Raw genomic sequence first — 14,422 nt, forward strand, 5'->3', positions numbered from 1 at the left:
GACGGAGTCTCGCTCTGTCGCCCAGGCTGGAGTGTAGTGGCGCGATCTCCGCTCACTGCAAGCTCCGCCTCCCGGGTTCACGCCATTCTCCTGCCTCAGCCTCCCGAGTAGCTGGGACTACAGGCACCCGCCACCTCACCCGGCTAATTTTTTTGTATTTTTAGTAGAGACGGGGTTTCACCATGTTCGCCAGGATGGTCTCGATCTCCTGACCTTGTGATCCGCCCGCCTCGGCCTCCCAAAGTGCTGGGATTACAGGCGTGAGCCACAGCGCCCGGCCGTTTATGAAGTATTTTTTAAGCCATTACATTATTTGAGCTTCAGGATTATTATTTATTTATTTATTTAGAGACAGAGTCTTGCTGTGTCACCCAGGCTGGAGTATAGTGGTGCGATCTCGGCTCACTGCAACCTCCACCTCCCAGGTGGGAGGTTGTGCCTCAGCCTCCCGAGTAGCTGGGACTACAGGCCTGGGCCACCATGCCCAGACTTTTTTTTGTATTTTTAGTAGAGATGAGGTTTCACTGTGTTGCCCAGGCTGGTCTCAAACTCCTGGCCTCATGGGATTCTCCTGCCTCGGCTTCCCAAAGCGGTGGGATCACAGGCGTGAGGCCCCATGCCCAGCTGAGCCTCAGAATAAATTAGATCTCCTTTTGGAGATCTAATTTAGATCAAGGAACTCAGAAGCTCAGACATACCTTGTCCCACAGTAGCCAGGAGACCTGGAAACCATCCCCAGTGTGGAGTTGGACCTGTTGGTTTTGTGGCCACAGTTTTAGCTGTGGTTTCAGTGTTCTTGTGTATAAAATATGGGTGGGCCGGGCGCGGTGGCTCAAGCCTGTAATCCCAGCACTTTGGGAGGCCGAGACGGGCGGATCACGAGGTCAGGAGATCGAGACCATCCTGGCTAACACGGTGAAACCCCGTCTCTACTAAAAAATACAAAAAAAAAAAAAAACTAGCCGGGCGCGGTGGCGGGCGCCTGTAGTCCCAACTACTCGGGAGGCTGAGGCAGGAGAATGGCGTGAACCCGGGAGGCGGAGCTTGCAGTGAGCTGAGATCCGGCCACTGCACTCCAGCCTGGGCGGCAGAGCGAGACTCCGTCTCAAAAAAAAAAAAAAAAAAAAAAAAAAAAAAAAAAAAAAATAAAATAAAATATGGGTAACTGCACAAAGCTATTTTGAAGCTCCAATAAAGCAAGGTTGGTGAAAGCATTTTGTAAACTGCTAAGCGCTGTCCAAATGTTGTGTCCTCAGACTTTACATGTCACTGAAAGTGTTTGAGTCGTGCTAAAGGAATCCAGGTGGAAGATTAAGGGAATTTGCAGTAATGTCCTTGGGCTGCACCTACACTATTTGACTTTGAACTTAATTTCCTGAATTACCTTCACTGCTTGGGGAGCTGTGCCCATCATCTCCTGCAAGCCACAGCCCTGGCCCTCATTTCTGTGGGTTGGCAAGGGCTGGGGTGGAGGTGGGGTGAGCAGTTTGTTAGAGACCTCCCTGAAAGCCTTGCTGCTAGATCTCAGTGACATGAGTAAGGTTGTGTGGAAATATGTGACTTCCTGTTATGGAATCTAGCCTGGGAGAGTGAAGAGTGGCCTTGGGGTGAACCAGAGGGCACTTGCTTGCCTGGGTACGGGTATCCCAGCTCCACCTGATTGTTACCTTAGGGGAATGCCGTGCAGTGTGAGCTAAATCTTCAGACTTTCCTAGAGAAGTCTGAAGTCCATGTATTTTCATCTTTCCTCCTCAGGGCAACTCCACTGCCTGGGTGGAGTTAGTGCCTGAGTTGGTTGTGGAGCTTTGGGCCGCTGCTCTTGACTTCAGTTTTCTCATTTAAAATTGGTGATCCACCTGAGGTCAGGAGTTTGAGACCAGCCTGGTCAACATGGTGAAACCCTGTCTCTACTAAAAATACAAAAATTAGTTGGGCGTGGTGGAGTGCATCTGTAGTCCCAGCTACTCAGGAGGCTGAGGCAGGAGAATCACTGGAACCCAGGAGACGGAGATTGCAGTGAGCTGAGATTGCGCCACTGTACTGCAGCCTGGGTGACAGAGCGAGACCCCGTCTCAAAAAAAAAAAAAAAAAAAAATTGGTGATCCAGCTGGGCAACATAGGGAGACCCTGTGTTTACAAAAAATTCACTTGGCATAGGGGCCACACTTGTGGTTCCAGCTACTTGGGAGGCTGAGGCAGGAGGCTCAATTGAGCCTGGGAGGTTGAAGCTGCAGTGAGCCGTGTTGGTGCCACTGGACTCCAGCCTGGGTTACAGAGCAAAACCTTGTGTCAAAAAATAAAATACTAAAAATAAAATTGGGGACGGTACCACCTTACTTGGGTTGTTAAGACACAGTAAAGAAAATGCAATGCCCAGTCCACCACACTGGTCCTGGCTGCAGGAATCCACTGGAAACGCTAGCTGCTTGAGTTCTGGGTTGCAATTTGGTAACCTGCAGGCTTGGAGGTTGTAATCCTGCTTGCCTTGGGGCCTGCCACCCATATGATTAAAAGGAATAACGGGATTACCCAGGCCTTTAAAGTTTTGTGGTCAAGGAGATAATATAAAGGAGTTTTGTGTATTAGGAAGAGAACAATGCCCCCGCCCTGTCCTTTACCTCGTGAGTTCACGAGTGTTGTATTTGTTTAAAAAAAAAAAAAAAAAGGCCGGACGCAGTGGCTCTCGCCTGTAATACCAGCACTTTGGGAGGCCAAGGCGGGTGGATCACTTGAGGTCAGGATTTCAAGATGGGCATGGCCAACATGGTGAAACCCCATCTCTACTAAAAAAATACAAAAAATTAGCCGGGGGTGGTAGCGGGTGCCTGTAATCCCAGCTACTCGGGAGGCTGAGACAGGAGAATCGCTTGAACCCGGGAGGCGGAGGTTGTGGTGAGCCGAGATCGCGCCATTGCACTCCAGCCTGGGCGACAGAGTGGGAAAAAAAAAAAAGTTTCAACAAAAATAAATGGCGCCGAGCGAGGTGGCTTAGCCTGTGATCCCAGTACTGTGGGAGGCCGTGGTGGGCAGATCTCTTGAGTTCAGCATTTGCGACCAGCCTGGGCGACAGGGCAAGACCCCTGTCTCAAACGAAGACGAAACATAGGCCGGGCGCGGTGGCTGCGTGTAATCCCAGCACTTTGGGAGGCCGAGGCGGGTGGATCACCTGAGGTTAGGAGTTCAAGACCATCCTGGGCAACATGGCGAATCCCTGTCTCTACTAAAATACAAAAATTAGCCGGGCGCGGTGGCTCAAGCCTGTAATCCCAGCACTTTGGGAGGCCGAGACGGGCGGATCACGAGGTCAGGAGATCGAGACCATCCTGGCTAACACGGTGAAACCCGTCTCTACTAAAAAAAATACAAAAAACTAGCCGGGCGAGGTGGCGGGCGCCTGTAGTCCCAGCTACTCGGGAGGCTGAGGCAGGAGAATGGCGTGAACCCGGGAGGCGGAGCTTGCAGTGAGCTGAGATCCGGCCACTGCACTCCAGCCTGAAAAAAACAAAAAAACCAAAAAAAAACAAAAATTAGCCGGAGGTGGTGGCGGGCGCCTGTAATCCCAGCTACTCAGGGACGCTGAGGCGACAGAATCGCTTGAAGCCGGGGCGGGAGGAGGTTGCAGTGAGCCGAGATTGCCTCCAGCCTGGGCGACAAGAGCAAGACTCCATCTAAAAAAAAAAAAAAAAAAAAAGAAAGGAAGAAAAAGACAAACGATTTAAAGGAAAAATGTAAGTAAACAAAAGTACAAATGCGATGTCAATCGTTAAGGTGGTGCCAGGGGACCGAGGATCGGGAAACACCAAGGTCTCATAGTCCCTGCAGGGCATCTCGGGGGGAGGCGACGGACAGGTCGCGAGCGCGGGGCTTGGAGGACACCAAAGTCCAGGGGGATGGCGGGTTCAGCCCCCTCCCTCCGACCCGTGCTGAGGGCTTTGGAGGACCCCCACTCTCCCAACCTCGGAAGCCCGGGTTCTGCCACTTCCAGCCATGCGTCCTTGGACTGCGAAACTTTCTCCAGCCTAGTTTCCTCTTTTGGGACATGGGGAGGCGGAGGCTGCCAATGCTGGGATGGAGTGCTCGAGAGCAAGGGACTAGGGCCTCGACGAGCTTACAGTCCGGTTAGGCCCTCCCACCGCTGTGCTGTGGCTGCTCGCCGCCCTGGACCCGGCCCGGTCCGGCCCGGCTGCCGGAGCCCTCGGTACGGGCCGTAGTCGCGCGGGTTCTAAAATGAGGACAAAGCCCGCCCGGGTCTAGAGCGCGCGCGCCGCTGCGGCCAATGGGACGTTGACGCTAGGTTGAGTGACGGACTTGAGCAGCCAATGAGCGTGCAGTTTGTTGCGAAGTGGGCCCCGGCTCCGGCATTATAAAGGGCGCCACGAGTCGGCATTGTCAGGCGGCGGCACCGCGCGGGAGGGAGCTTGGTTGTGTCGGTGGGTTCCCGTGCGGCGGCGGCGGCCAAGGAGGAGGAGACACAGTTGGAGCAGCTCCGTGGGCTGACTGGGGCGAGGCCTCAGCAGCGCGAGCTTGAGTGCGGCCGAGCCCGCGGCGCCTTCCCCGGCTGGTGGGGACGAGCGGGCCCCGCGGCGTCATCGGCGGCGAGGTGAGCGGCGGCCGGCGGGCGGGAGCTCTGGCGGGAGCCGCGCCGGCCTGACGCGCTGTCGCCGCTGGTTGCAGGAGCCGCCGCGCCTCGGCCTAGCATGTCGGAAGCGGGCGAGGAGCAGCCCATGGAGACGACGGGCGCCACCGAGAACGGACATGAGGCCGCCCCTGAAGGCGAGTCCCCGGCCGGGGCTGGCACGGGCGCCACGGCGGGGGCTGGAGGCGCGACCGCGGCGCCCCCGAGCGGGAATCAGAACGGCGCCGAGGGCGACCAGATCAACGCCAGCAAGAACGAGGAGGACGCGGGGTAGGTGCGGGCGCGGGCGGACGGGGGCGCCGCCTTTGTTCCGGGGCCGCCTTTTGTTGGCGCCACGCGGCGGGGGGAGGGGCGGCGGCCTGGCCCGGGTCGGGGCCGGTGCGGCCCGCGGACTGTCGCCGCTGCGTTCGCGGGCGGGCCTGGCGCTGCCACTCGCGCTGGAGTTTGCAGGAGTTTGTTGGGTCAACTTTGGCGCCGCCCCGGGGCCGTTTGTGCGCTGCCGGGGCCGGAGCCGGCGCAGGGGCGGGCGGATGGCCCGGAAGAGGGAAAGCGCTCGGACCCAGGGCCGGGCGGCGTCTCGGGCCGCGCCGGGGCTGCGTGGGCGGAGTTGGCGCGAGCCGGGGCCCAGGCCTCCCTCCTCCGCCTTTCCCGGGGGCGGAGTCACGGTCTGAACCCTGGGCGGGCTTGGCCCCCGGAAGCATCGAGTTCCTTGAAAAGAGTTCTCAGGAGGTGGCGAAGACGCTGGCCCTTTGATACATGGTTGTAGATAACAAATGAATTTCCAGTTGTGAGTAGTTAGGGCCCATGTCCCTGGTGAGGTGGTCCTTTCTTTGCTTCTCACAGCCTGGGGCTGCAGAGCCTTGTTAAGCTTCGTTAGGGTCCTGGTTGAATTGAATTTGGAGGGTAGTGGAGATTTAACATCCTTCTAAGGTGCACCTTGCAGACTCTAAGGGTAGCTGTAGACTTTGTGAGAGCTTTGCCAGGGCCAGTCCTTTCCAAAATCACAGCTTGCTTATAAGACTTGTTGCCATGTGTCTCACCCTACCATTTCAGAAAAATGTTCGTTGGTGGCCTGAGCTGGGATACTAGCAAAAAAGATTTAAAAGACTATTTTACTAAATTTGGAGAGGTCGTTGACTGTACAATAAAAATGGATCCCAACACTGGACGGTCAAGAGGGTTTGGGTTTATCCTGTTCAAAGACGCAGCCAGTGTGGAGAAGGTAAGCTGGGTGCTGGATTTCAGCAGTCTCAGTGGAAACGATTTGAATTCTAAGAGGACACCTTTCTTACAGCATGACTAGTTTGTGTGTTCTGCATGTGGTTGAGTGCTTTGGGCAAAGCCAGAGGTTATATTCCGGTTTTTGAGGGGATGAAAATACAAATTAAGCTGGGAGTGAGAGTATGTGCTGGAGTGGTTCGGGAAGATTATAGTTGACATTCATTACCTTTTATGTGCCTATTCTGGGCACTGTGCTAAACATCTGGGAGGATTACAAGAGAGTCTAAGATTGCTATGATAGGCTGTTAGCCCCATTTTACAGGACAAAAACCAAAACCCTGAGGCTCAGACATTTAAGTAGAAGAGGTCACAGCTAGTAGGGAGTGGAGCGAGGATTTCATCCCCTGCAGCCCATCTTCAGCCTGTGCTGAGTCCCTGCTGCTTTGCTTCTGGAGATGGGCCTCACGCTGGGACTGCTTGGGCAGAAAGAGCATGATCAAAGGCTTGAGGGTGAGGACTGCTTTCTAGGTGTCGAGGTAAACCAGCTGTACTTGAGGTTTGAAGAAAATTGGGTTGGGAAGTTAAGCTGGGGTAGAATTTGGAGGGGGTGAAACACATTTTTGTATCTGTGCTGGTGTCTTCATGGCTTAGAGAGAAGGGCCTTGTCTGGCTCATGCTGCTGAGTCAGCCTGACCCCTTTCTGTTGGAACAGGTCCTAGACCAGAAGGAGCACAGGCTGGATGGCCGTGTCATTGACCCTAAAAAGGCCATGGCTATGAAGAAGGACCCAGTGAAGAAAATCTTCGTTGGGGGTCTGAATCCTGAAGCCACTGAGGAAAAGATCAGGGAGTACTTTGGCGAGTTTGGGGAGGTGAGTGTGGCCCTGGGAGTAGCCCATCAGCTGCCCTAAGGCTGCCTTCTTTCTGGTCCTTGGTATCCTTGGCTGAGTAGACCCTCCCAGGCAGGGCTTATTTTTCACTCTCTGCCTTCAGTGGGGTCTTTTCTCCTGTGAGTCCCCTATATGCTCTGGGGTAGAGAGGTATTGAGCCTGAGTTTGCCTATGCTTTTTGCAGATTGAGGCCATTGAACTTCCAATGGATCCAAAGTTGAACAAAAGACGAGGTTTTGTGTTTATCACCTTTAAAGAAGAAGAACCTGTGAAGAAGGTTCTGGAGAAAAAGTTCCATACTATCAGTGGAAGCAAGGTAAGGTGTCCCCAACTCTGCTTGGCATCCTGTGCTGCTGGAGAGCTGGCCCTTAGAGGGGTGGGGGTTAGGGGTTGGGCCATGGTGCAGGAGCTCTCCAGGTTGGTTAGACCTAACTATTTCTCTGAAGTGTATGCTGCCCTGGTTGGGGCAGTGTTCTGATCCTTCAAAGACTTCCCGGGCTGGGAGGACTGCCAGTAAACAAACACAGGATGTGAGGGAGGCAGGAGAAGGTGGCCTCTGAATAGAGCAGGTTGAGTAGCCTCTTTAGTTTGTCATTTAAAGCTAGAGGTGAGAGTGTTCTAGATTTTTGAGTCCAGGGTGTATGAAGCCTGCAGTTAAGGTCTCAGAAGATCCTAGAACTTCTGCAACTCACTGATTTTCCTCTGTGGTGAAGTTTTTCTTGCTCCAGAGCCTTTTTACCTCCTTCTACAACCAAATCTTTGTCCACTTCCATCCGTTTTGCTGCTTTGGTGTTTTTTGTTTTGTTTTTTTTTTTTGCTTTGAGACAGGGTCTTGCTTTGTTCAGGCTGGGGTGTGGTAACACTATCATGGCTCACTGCAACCTTGACCTGGGCACAAGGGATCTTCCCATCTCAGTCTCTCAAGTAGCTGGCACCACAGGCATGCACCACCATGCCTGGCTCATATTTTCTTTTTTTTTTTTTTTTTTTTTTTTTGGAGATGGAGTCTTGCTCAGTCACCCAGGCTGGAGTGCGGTGGCACGATCTCAGCTCACTGCAAGCTCCACCTCCCGGGTTCATGCCATTCTCCTGCCTTAGCCTCCTAACTGGGACTACAGGTGCCCGCTACCATGACCAACTAACTTTTTTGTATTTTTAGTAGAGACTGGGTTTCACCATGTTAGCCAGGATGGTCTCAATCTCCTGACCTTGTGATTCGTCTCTCGGCCTCCCAAAATGCTGGGATTACAGGCATGAGGCACTGCGCCTGGTATTGTATTTTTTTTTTAAAGCCTGGTCTCACCATGTTGTCTGAGCTCACCATCCTCTGCATCAGGCTTGTAAACTGTTGGGATTACAGGCATGAACTGCCTCACTTGGTCTTCTGGGCACCTCTTTTAAGTCAACCCTATACCCAGGCAAAAATCCTTCCAAAGATCTCCCAGGATCCTGGCCAGCTTAAATCCAGGGTCAGTTGTGCTTTCAAATGACTGGAATCATGTGCAGAGACGTGTAGCTCTTCCTCCTGAACTCTGGTCAGGGAAAGGGTAGTTCAGGCTTCAAGTTGGCAGTTGGGAGTTGTGGGTGCGGCCTGCAGTGGCAGGGTGTGGCAGGCTCTGTTTCTGAGCAGGCGTTGGCAGCCAGATAACGTAGGACAGGTGGAGCTCCTGGAAGTCTCTGTCCTGGCTGGGAGTTTGGGAAGATTGGATTAGGATAGTCTTAAATTTTCTATAAAGTGACAGTCTTTGAGGCAGTTAAGGGAGGCATTGGTTATTACTCCATTGGACAGTGATAAAGAGGCCTTTTTCTCTATGTGCCATAATGGGAAATGGGGTGGGAAGAGCCTCTGAGGCAAAGTTTAAGTGAAACTACTGGTAGTGAGTCTTAGAAGTAAGTATATTTAGTTGGTTGTATTCAGTATTTTTAATTCAGTAGGATAGAATATATATGAGATTGCATTATTTTGCCGATTAAAAGTATGACTATATGGGGACACTGTAAAATGTACTATTTTTAATGGGGGTGCGTGTCAGGATTTTCTTTAGAAATACACTGGTCTGGTCTAACTTATTTAAGCAGGAGCATTGAAAGTACCCCAGCCTACCCCATCCCACCCTCAGTGGACAAAAAGGAAATTGACTGACTTGAGGGGATGCAGACATCTGGGTCATCCCAACAGACCAGTGGTTAGGAGGAGCGGGTGGGTAGCATTATGGCCTCAGGCAGGACCCCCATCCTGAGCCTCTGAAAGCCTCTGAGACTTTATCTGTAAGAGGGAGGTCAGGGTCGCCTTCTCAATAGCATGTATTTGAATGAGATGAGTTTCTTCTGTAAAGAGAAAAAGATGTTAAAATCTCATTGTGTAAGGCGCCTCATCTGAGAAGTCTTGTCTGACCCTCTAGCCCAGTAGGACCAAGGTGTGATGCCTGCTCCCAGCCTGTCCTCTGCTTCCCTGGGCTGCAGTTGGCCCAGTTGCCTGCCTCCATTAGACATGGAGTTGCCCTGGGGCTGAGATGCCCATCTCAAGTGCATTCTGTGGGAAGGGTTCTCTGCTGGAAGGCCCGTGGTTTTAGTTGGGATTCCATGAGCTTTATTTAGCTCAAGGGTGACCTCCCACACTAGCATATTTTGTTTTTGAGCAGATGGACCTGATCTGATGTTTGTTGCAGTGAAGATCTTTGTGCAGTCACTGCCCTGAGTTTGTCCTACTGGCCTGACCACTGTCCTCTTGGCTTTTAGTGTGAGATCAAGGTGGCCCAGCCCAAAGAAGTCTATCAGCAGCAGCAGTATGGCTCTGGGGGCCGTGGAAACCGCAACCGAGGGAACCGAGGCAGCGGAGGTGGCGGTGGAGGTGGAGGTGAGTGGAACCTGGATGAAGATGGGTCCTGTTTCCCTGCCTACATGGAGCCTTCCAAACCTGTCTCGGGGCTCCCTCCGGTGCTGTGCAGCAGGGGTGGGCAGACTGTGTGAGGTGGGGGACGAGCAGGAAGAGGAGTGGCTCTGGGTCAGGGCTGTGTGCTTGAGGCTGCTGCTGCCCCTTGGAATGGCTTGGGTGCCCAGGGCAGAGAGAGCATTTGTGTTATACTCTGGGGGAGGGGACATGATGGGTGTCTTGGCTTTGTGGATGTCCTGAGTCTGGTACACCTGTGAGCAGGTAGGCAGAAGGGTGGGTAGGGCAGAGCTGTGCCAGGCATTTATCCCCTTCCATCCCAGGCCCCTCTGACTCCAAAGCCTGAACTGCATCTTTTTAAAGGCCAAGCTGCCAAGGAGAGTGGGAGTGATCAGAGAGTGACTGAGTGAGTGAGCTGCCTTGTTTGCCCCAAGTAAAGCTAGCGTCCTGGTCTCTGGTCCTCTGCTTGGGTCTCTCAGATGCAGGGTTGGGCCCAGGGCCCTGTACACCAGAACAGCAGCCCCTTGGCTTCTGCCTGAGTTGCCATAGTAACCCTGCCACCCAAAGGGCAGGATTTCCTCCATCCTAGCTCCTGCGTATGCTAAATGGTCCACGGGCCCCTGTGCCCTGCTCCCCCCACAGGTCAGAGTCAGAGTTGGAATCAGGGCTACGGCAACTACTGGAACCAGGGCTACGGCTACCAGCAGGGCTACGGGCCTGGCTATGGCGGCTACGACTACTCGCCCTATGGCTATTACGGCTACGGCCCCGGCTACGACTACAGTAAGTAGGAGAGAGGGAGGCCCCATCCGCTCACCCACCCCCAGGGGAGGCAGGACAGACAGTGCAGGAGCCACTGGCAGCAGGGGCTTTGGAGTCAGACAGGCCTGGCTCAGCTATGAGAGCTACTCAGTTTTGAGCCTTAGACTTCCGGGTCTTAGTAACATGAGGAAGGCAATCTCTGCTGTCACAGGGCTGGTGAGGATCCTGCAAAGATGCGTATCAAGCGCGTGGCACAGGGCAAATGCTTGTAAATAGTAGCTGCTATGGTTGTTCTTATCCCTAGGTCAGGGTAGTACAAACTACGGCAAGAGCCAGCGACGTGGTGGCCATCAGAATAACTACAAGCCATACTGAGGCGGCAGCAGGAGCGACCAACTGACCGCACACATGCTTTGTTTGGATATGGAGTGAACACAATTATGTACCAAATTTAACTTGGCAAACTTTCTATGGCCTGTCCCATGTGCATCTTATTTAAAATCTCCCCCATGGAAATCACTCTCCTATTTACTATTTCCAGAGCTCTAGTTGTTTAGGCAGCGTGTGGTGTCTGAGAGGCCAGAGCGCCATTATGGGCTGATTTTTATTACCAGGTCCCCCAGAACCAGGCGGGAGGCTCTGCTTCCTGCTGCCACTCTGCAGCCTGGACCTGTGGACCCTGGTTGTAAAGAGTAAATTGTATCTTAGGAAACCAGTGTCACCTTTTTTTCACCTTTTAATTTTATATTATTTGTGTCATACATTTCCTGTAATGGAAGTGTTAATTTTACTGTACTTTTTGGTACCTTTTGGGAATCTAATGTATTGTAAGGTATTTTACACGTGTCCTGATTTTGCCACAACCTGGATATTGAAGCTATCCAAGCTTTTGAAATAAAATTTAAAAACCCCCAAGCCTGGGTGAGTGTGGGATATGCTGTGTGAGACCTCTTGCTCAGGGTGGGGGGTACCAGGTGCCCTGGACTTTGGGCTTCCTCCTGCAGCAGGCCCAGTTGTGGGGGTGTCCTTTAAGGACTGCCCTGCTTAGAACTGAGCCCTCTTTAAAGAAAGGAATAAGAGGTCTATGGGGAGTGAGGATGGGGCAGTGAGGGCTCACATCCCCAGCAGGCATGTCCCCTCCTGGGACACCTTAGAACCACCAACCTTCTTGGCTGATGAATGAAAATCGATTCTTTACACACTAGGGCAGTGCCAGGGCCAGCTGAATTGGTGCACAATAGTGCCCCTCCTGGCTGGTGAAGAAAAGCCTGCTCTAGCAGGGGATGTTTACTGGCTGGATTGGAGCCCAACTCCAGGTCTGGCATTTGGGGCGTATGACTAGGTGGTTACAAGAGGCAAGGGTGGGTTGGGGTTCCACATGGATACAGCCCCATAGGTTTCAAGGGAGGAAATAGCTGTTCTGCCATCAAGTGCAAGCTAAGCATTGGAGATTTTCCAGTGTTGAAGAAACTAACCTTTGGGAAGGAGCATCAACCAGAACAAAAAATGTCTTAAGAAAAAAAAAAGGCTGTTTTCTGAGGCTGCTTGCTGCCGATGGTAAGGAACCCGCTTTGCATCTCCCAAGAGTAAGAAGCAAGGCCCACTCACCTGGAGTACACTTAGGCAGAGCAGGGCTAGCTTAGAGCTGGAGCCTCAGCGTCTGGCAACTTCGCACCTTCTCTTCCATGTCTGAAAAAGACCACAAAGCCATGCGGACTCAGTCACCTTTCTCTGCTGAAGATGCCCTGTGACTTCAGTGTCCAAACTGGAGGACAGTTTAGAGATTGGGCCCTCTGGCTATCCACACCCATGTCCCATTCCCCAAAGGAGTGGCAGCAGTTTCCTGAAAAGCACAAAGCCAGCCCTCAATTCCTCTGAGATTTCTAGTCTCTGTCCAGGATCCCCAAGCCTGTTCTGTGGCCAGCCTTTGCCCCCCACAAACACTACTTTTCATCAGATCCCTACCGCTTCCAATTTGTGTCTAGCAGGGATGGGCCTCCGCCCCCAGCTCCAGAGCCCCGGGATTAGGCATGCCTGTGGGTAGCAGTGATCACCCAGAGGTAGGAGGGCACAGGTTGCTTGGCTGGCAGCTCTGATCTCTACTGTGAGATGCAACTTTGCCTATGTGAGGTCTCACTGAGCTATAAATGGCAACACAGCCATGAGATTTCCTTGTAAGTGGATTTAGGGGGGGACCCTGGGTTGACCACGACCATCCTAGGTGATGGGGAATGTGGGGTAGAATTTCATTTTGCATCCAGTCTCAGTGGTACAAATCTTTCAGCCACCCAGCAGCCTCATGTGACCTGCCTCATACAGAATGAAACGACTGCCATCTCTACATTCTAGGCTGGCGGTAATGGGGTCTCAACTCCCACTGTAGTTCTTATGGCCTGTTTCTCAGGCCCACCACTGATTTGTCCTGCGTACATCTGATGCCTGCCGAGGCAGGCTGGGTGGTGGCTCAGCTCCCACCTGCTGACAGCCCAGGAAGCTCTTAGGCACAGGCAGGAATAGGAGCAGACTGGGCATGAAAGACCCTCTCTGTTGCTCCTTGCACTGTCCAGAGGACACGTGCCTCTGCTCTTGGACTCTTGTCCCCTCCCTGTTCCATGCTAGGAGGCTCTAGTTGCTGGCTTCAGGCTGGGTTCTAGAGACATGGCCAAGCTCAGGCTTCAAGCTCACCAGTCAGAATGGCATCCAGCTTTGCCACCACCTGCCGTGCATTGTCCAGGCTGAAGCACATTGGGGGTTTAAACTTCAGGATGTTCCTCCCAGGGCCATCAGTGCTCAGCAAAACGTAGTTCTCCTTCAGCCTGTGAGGACAGGACACCCCTTCATGTGGCCTTCAAGGCCTTCCTCAGCCTGGCCTTGGCCTCATGTCCAGTGCTCCAGCCATACTGCCTTCAGAGCCTTCCATGGGCCAGTTCCTGCCAGGACTCTACTGGTCACCCCTACCAAAGTCCTGTGCATCTGGCCCACAGCCGCCCCTGCTTGGGGTGCACTGTACCTGGTCCTGAGCCTGCTGCCCCACAGAACAGGCGCCTTGCCTCACCTAACCACCTGGAGCCACAGTCCAAGCCAAGAATGAATGTCCACAGGGAAACAGCAGACTGCAACAAGAGTCCCTGCATTCTCTGGTTTTCTGTGTGGTTGACGTGATGTATGTTGTTTTTTTAAGAATGTCCAACATCGCAGTTGGTGTAATGGGCCCCACGTGTCCCTCACGAGCTTCAGGAATCTCCCTGGCCTGTCCTCTGAGTTATCTTAAAATTCCAGTAGAAAATTTCCACCTCTTCTTAGGAAGATGGCTTTATCTTAGCATCCTTTGTAGCTAGTAATCACTTTTAGTCCACAGTCTAACCTCATCTCTGAGATGAGGGGTCTGCATGGTTGTGTTTATATTCTTTGATTCTTGTTCCCATTCTTTTGTAAACCTTGTTATTTTTATTTCTTGGGGGTTGGGAGTCTACCTTCTGGTTTCATTTTCCTATCCCAGTCTTTCTGGCACTGACCATGGCCATGCCAGAAAGGACAGGGCTTGGACTTTGGAGTTAGACGGCCCTGGGGCCAGATTGAGCTCTTGCCACCTAGCAGGGTGACTGCAGGTGACTTACCCATTTCCTCACTGAACTGGAAAAGCACCCCCAGGGTACTGTGAGATGAAAGAGTAGGCTGAACTTGGGATCTGTTTCCTTCCATGCCACCCGACCATTCCGAATCCCTGAGACTCCTGGGAGCGGGGTGGGGGTGAGCTGGGGATGTGACTGACAGCAGAGAGAAGGCAGGGACTAGGAAAGGCCAAGTTCAAACACAGCACAGAGAGATTTACATCAATACCATGCATGTCTCACAATTTGAATAAGGACACATCAAATACCAGAAGAGCTTTCCATGGTGGCAGTGGGGGAAGGGGGAGGCCTGGGGAATGGAGATAAAAGGGAATAATCATTAAACTAGAAGAAGTCCTGAGGCCTCAGGGTCCAAGTGAAAGGACAAGCAAACCAGGGCAGTGGGACTGGTG

General features: G+C 52.8%; 2 protein-coding genes across 24 annotated transcripts in view; one reads left to right on the forward strand and one right to left on the reverse strand.

Moving 5' to 3' along the window:
* The first annotated feature begins 4,365 nt into the window (after window positions 1-4,365).
* HNRNPAB (heterogeneous nuclear ribonucleoprotein A/B) lies at window positions 4,366-11,330 on the forward strand. Of its 3 annotated transcripts, NM_001257812.1 has the most exon segments (8): window positions 4,366-4,600; window positions 4,675-4,906; window positions 5,690-5,858; window positions 6,570-6,728; window positions 6,931-7,062; window positions 9,486-9,603; window positions 10,279-10,419; window positions 10,703-11,330. In NM_001257812.1, coding segments are annotated over 7 exon segments (999 nt in total). In that variant the 5' UTR covers window positions 4,366-4,600; window positions 4,675-4,697; the 3' UTR covers window positions 10,774-11,330.
* Window positions 7,713-14,422, reverse strand: part of PHYKPL (5-phosphohydroxy-L-lysine phospho-lyase) — a 28,051-nt gene continuing 21,341 nt past the window's right edge. For 4 of the 21 annotated variants that reach the window (XR_013418052.1, XR_013418062.1, XR_013418057.1 and 1 more), the window contains exons 11-14: window positions 13,084-13,214; window positions 12,007-12,087; window positions 8,891-9,074; window positions 7,713-8,432 (exon numbers count right to left, since the gene is read on the reverse strand). Coding sequence is in view for 5 of the 21 variants with exons in the window: in XM_028849166.2 (XP_028704999.2) it covers window positions 12,038-12,087; window positions 13,084-13,214 (181 nt within the window). In the remaining 16 variants the exon portion in view is untranslated. 21 annotated transcript variants of the gene reach the window in all.

Source organism: Macaca mulatta, chromosome 6 (assembly GCF_049350105.2).
Source record: "Macaca mulatta isolate MMU2019108-1 chromosome 6, T2T-MMU8v2.0, whole genome shotgun sequence".
NCBI classification, from domain to species: domain Eukaryota; kingdom Metazoa; phylum Chordata; class Mammalia; order Primates; family Cercopithecidae; genus Macaca; species Macaca mulatta.

Excerpts from the sequence above, each read along its gene's own strand:
- HNRNPAB (XM_015141560.3), top strand. The coding sequence starts at position 4,698 with ATGTCGGAAGCGGGCGAGGAGCAGCCCATGGAGACGACGGGCGCCACC. Across the intron at positions 5,859-6,569 it reads ACGCAGCCAGTGTGGAGAAG|GTCCTAGACCAGAAGGAGCA; the intron begins GTAAGCTGGGTG and ends CTGTTGGAACAG. Across the intron at positions 6,729-6,930 it reads ACTTTGGCGAGTTTGGGGAG|ATTGAGGCCATTGAACTTCC; the intron begins GTGAGTGTGGCC and ends TGCTTTTTGCAG.